General features: G+C 34.3%; 1 protein-coding gene across 1 annotated transcript; it reads left to right on the forward strand.

Moving 5' to 3' along the window:
- The first annotated feature begins 532 nt into the window (after positions 1-532).
- Positions 533-1,084, forward strand: LOC136355352 (uncharacterized). The gene has a single exon (XM_066307857.1). It carries the CDS (start codon positions 533-535, stop codon positions 1,082-1,084), a length of 552 nt encoding a protein of 183 aa, XP_066163954.1.
- Positions 1,085-2,316: the final 1,232 nt, after the last annotated feature.

Here is a 2,316-nt window from a genome sequence, read left to right on the forward strand (position 1 = left end):
CCATTAGTGCTTTATTTCCTTTATCACTTTTACCTTACAGTGATGTGATCAAGGATCTCTAATTCGTCACTAAGCTTAATTCCTTTACCATTTCTGCCCAAGGGTGATATGGCTAAGGATTTTAATTTCGTGTCATTTACTAATGGCATTATGCCCTATATCATATCTACCTACTTATGGTAATTTGATTTAGGATTTTAATTTCAGTAATTCATGATAACATTATTCCTCTAAATTCTCTGTCATTTCATAATCTTTTCTACCCTATGGTGTTTGATTATGAAAATTTGAGTTTTATTTGTATGTGATTAATTAAGTCAACGGAAATTAATTGCATGCATTACTAATGTTTAATTAATAATTAATTTTCTCAGCATTAGGACAGCTTAAGGCTATTCAGCTTCTTGATGGATCAAATTACGTTGAGTGGAGAAATAATGTGTTTATTAACTTAGCCATAAGAGAGGATCCGCCCGAGGAACCTCAACCGGCTGAAGAACTCAATATAATTGGGGAAGAATATGATAATCTCATGTGGGCCTACAATAAGAAGTTAGCCAACTGGGAGAAGTCCAATAGAATGTGCTTAATTTATGTCAGGGGTGCCATCTCTCCAGAAGTTATTGGAGAAATCATTGACTCTAATGACATTAAGACGTATCTGGCAAACATTGAAGAAAGTTTTGAATTTGCACCTGAGACTCATGCCAATACGCTTGTAAGTGAGATGATCACTAGTCATTATGATGGCAAAAGTGGTATAAGGAAGCACATCCTTGAGATGACTCATATGGAAAATCAACTCAGATCCATGGATATGGAAATATCTGATGGATTTTTAGTGCACCTCATCATGAGATCTCTAGGTCTTAACTATGATCCATTCAAAATAAATTATAATACCCAGAAAGAGAAGTGGACCATACAAGAACTGATCTCACACTCAGTGGAAGAGGAAGAGCGCCAAAGGGCTGAAAAGCAGAAGATAAAAGACCAGCTCAACCTCACTAATGCCTTTGATAAAGGCAAGAAGGTCTATCAAGGGGAATCCTCTAATAAGAATAGCGAGCCAGAGGGCAAGTAGAAGTAAGGCGAGCCGCAAGCTCAGAGTAACTGATGGAGTGAAGGGTTGTTGGAGACCTCACACTTAGTTTCTCCAACAGTTGCAATAATATCTTATTTGTTCACCCCATTAAGAGAAACCTTATTAATTATTTAAAGTCATGTGAGAAACGGGTCATGTCCGTTATTTTTCCAAACAGAACATGTTATATTAAGCGTGATAATAAAGTGATTGGTCTTGCCCTTGTGCACGACAATCATATTTGTTCTTTGGATGACTATGTGACTATTATAATAATTGCATGTAATGACAAAAGATGAGACGTCATTGAAATTGTGACATTGTAATTGATGTCACATTTCTAGGGGAGGTTGGAACGTCTCATAAGTTGGAGAGATTCTTTCCCTTGGATTGATTTTAATTACGTTATTTAAGCTTTAAGGGAAAAATTCACGAAGTTAAGAAATTAGTCAACAAGCGAATACTTTTGGTTATGTTTACCCCATAAGGCTATGTTTACTCATAAGAGACCTCCGATTTCCTTTAAGAAATTTAAGATACTAATGCTAAAATCAAATGAAGTTATGAGATCGAATTATGGTGGTAAACACTAAATAAAGCTTGTTCACCTTATAAGACATTAAAAATAAGCGTTCATCCAAATGGTTTTTGAACCATGTAAGAATAAATTGAGATTGATGAACAAAACAAAGAATTTAGTAGAAGTTTCTAAATGAGTCAAAATAGTAGGCCATTTAAGTGGGTTAATAAAATTTTGGCTGACTCTAATGGAAATTTCGAACAATTCAAGTGAGGTGAACAACTTCATGAAAATTAATGGTGGGAATTTCATTCACCGGTACTCTATACTAATGACATTTTATTGTCAAGCAATGCATATTGCTGATAGAAACTAAAGAAAATTTTTCATGAAAATTTTTTTGGTCTAAAGGAGTACTGGGCTTATATCAGTAAGTTATAAATTAAATAAATAATTTGAGAGAATTGAGTTAAAGTTAGTCAAGCTGAAATTAAATTATAAAGATAATAATTTATGATTCAGCTGACAGTTAGCTCAAATCTGGATGCATACAGATTTGGCATACATTTCTTACTAGGAATCTTGACAGTATTTAAATCCAGACTAGACCACTGGTATTAAGAATGCTTTGTATTATTTGCAAGGCAACTTTAAGTAACATGCTCATATTTCTAAAAGTCTATTTGTCGGTGAAATGGGTCCGGGGGTACGC

The sequence above is a fragment of the Oryza sativa genome, chromosome 1 (assembly GCF_034140825.1).
Source record: "Oryza sativa Japonica Group chromosome 1, ASM3414082v1".
Lineage (NCBI taxonomy): Eukaryota > Viridiplantae > Streptophyta > Magnoliopsida > Poales > Poaceae > Oryza > Oryza sativa.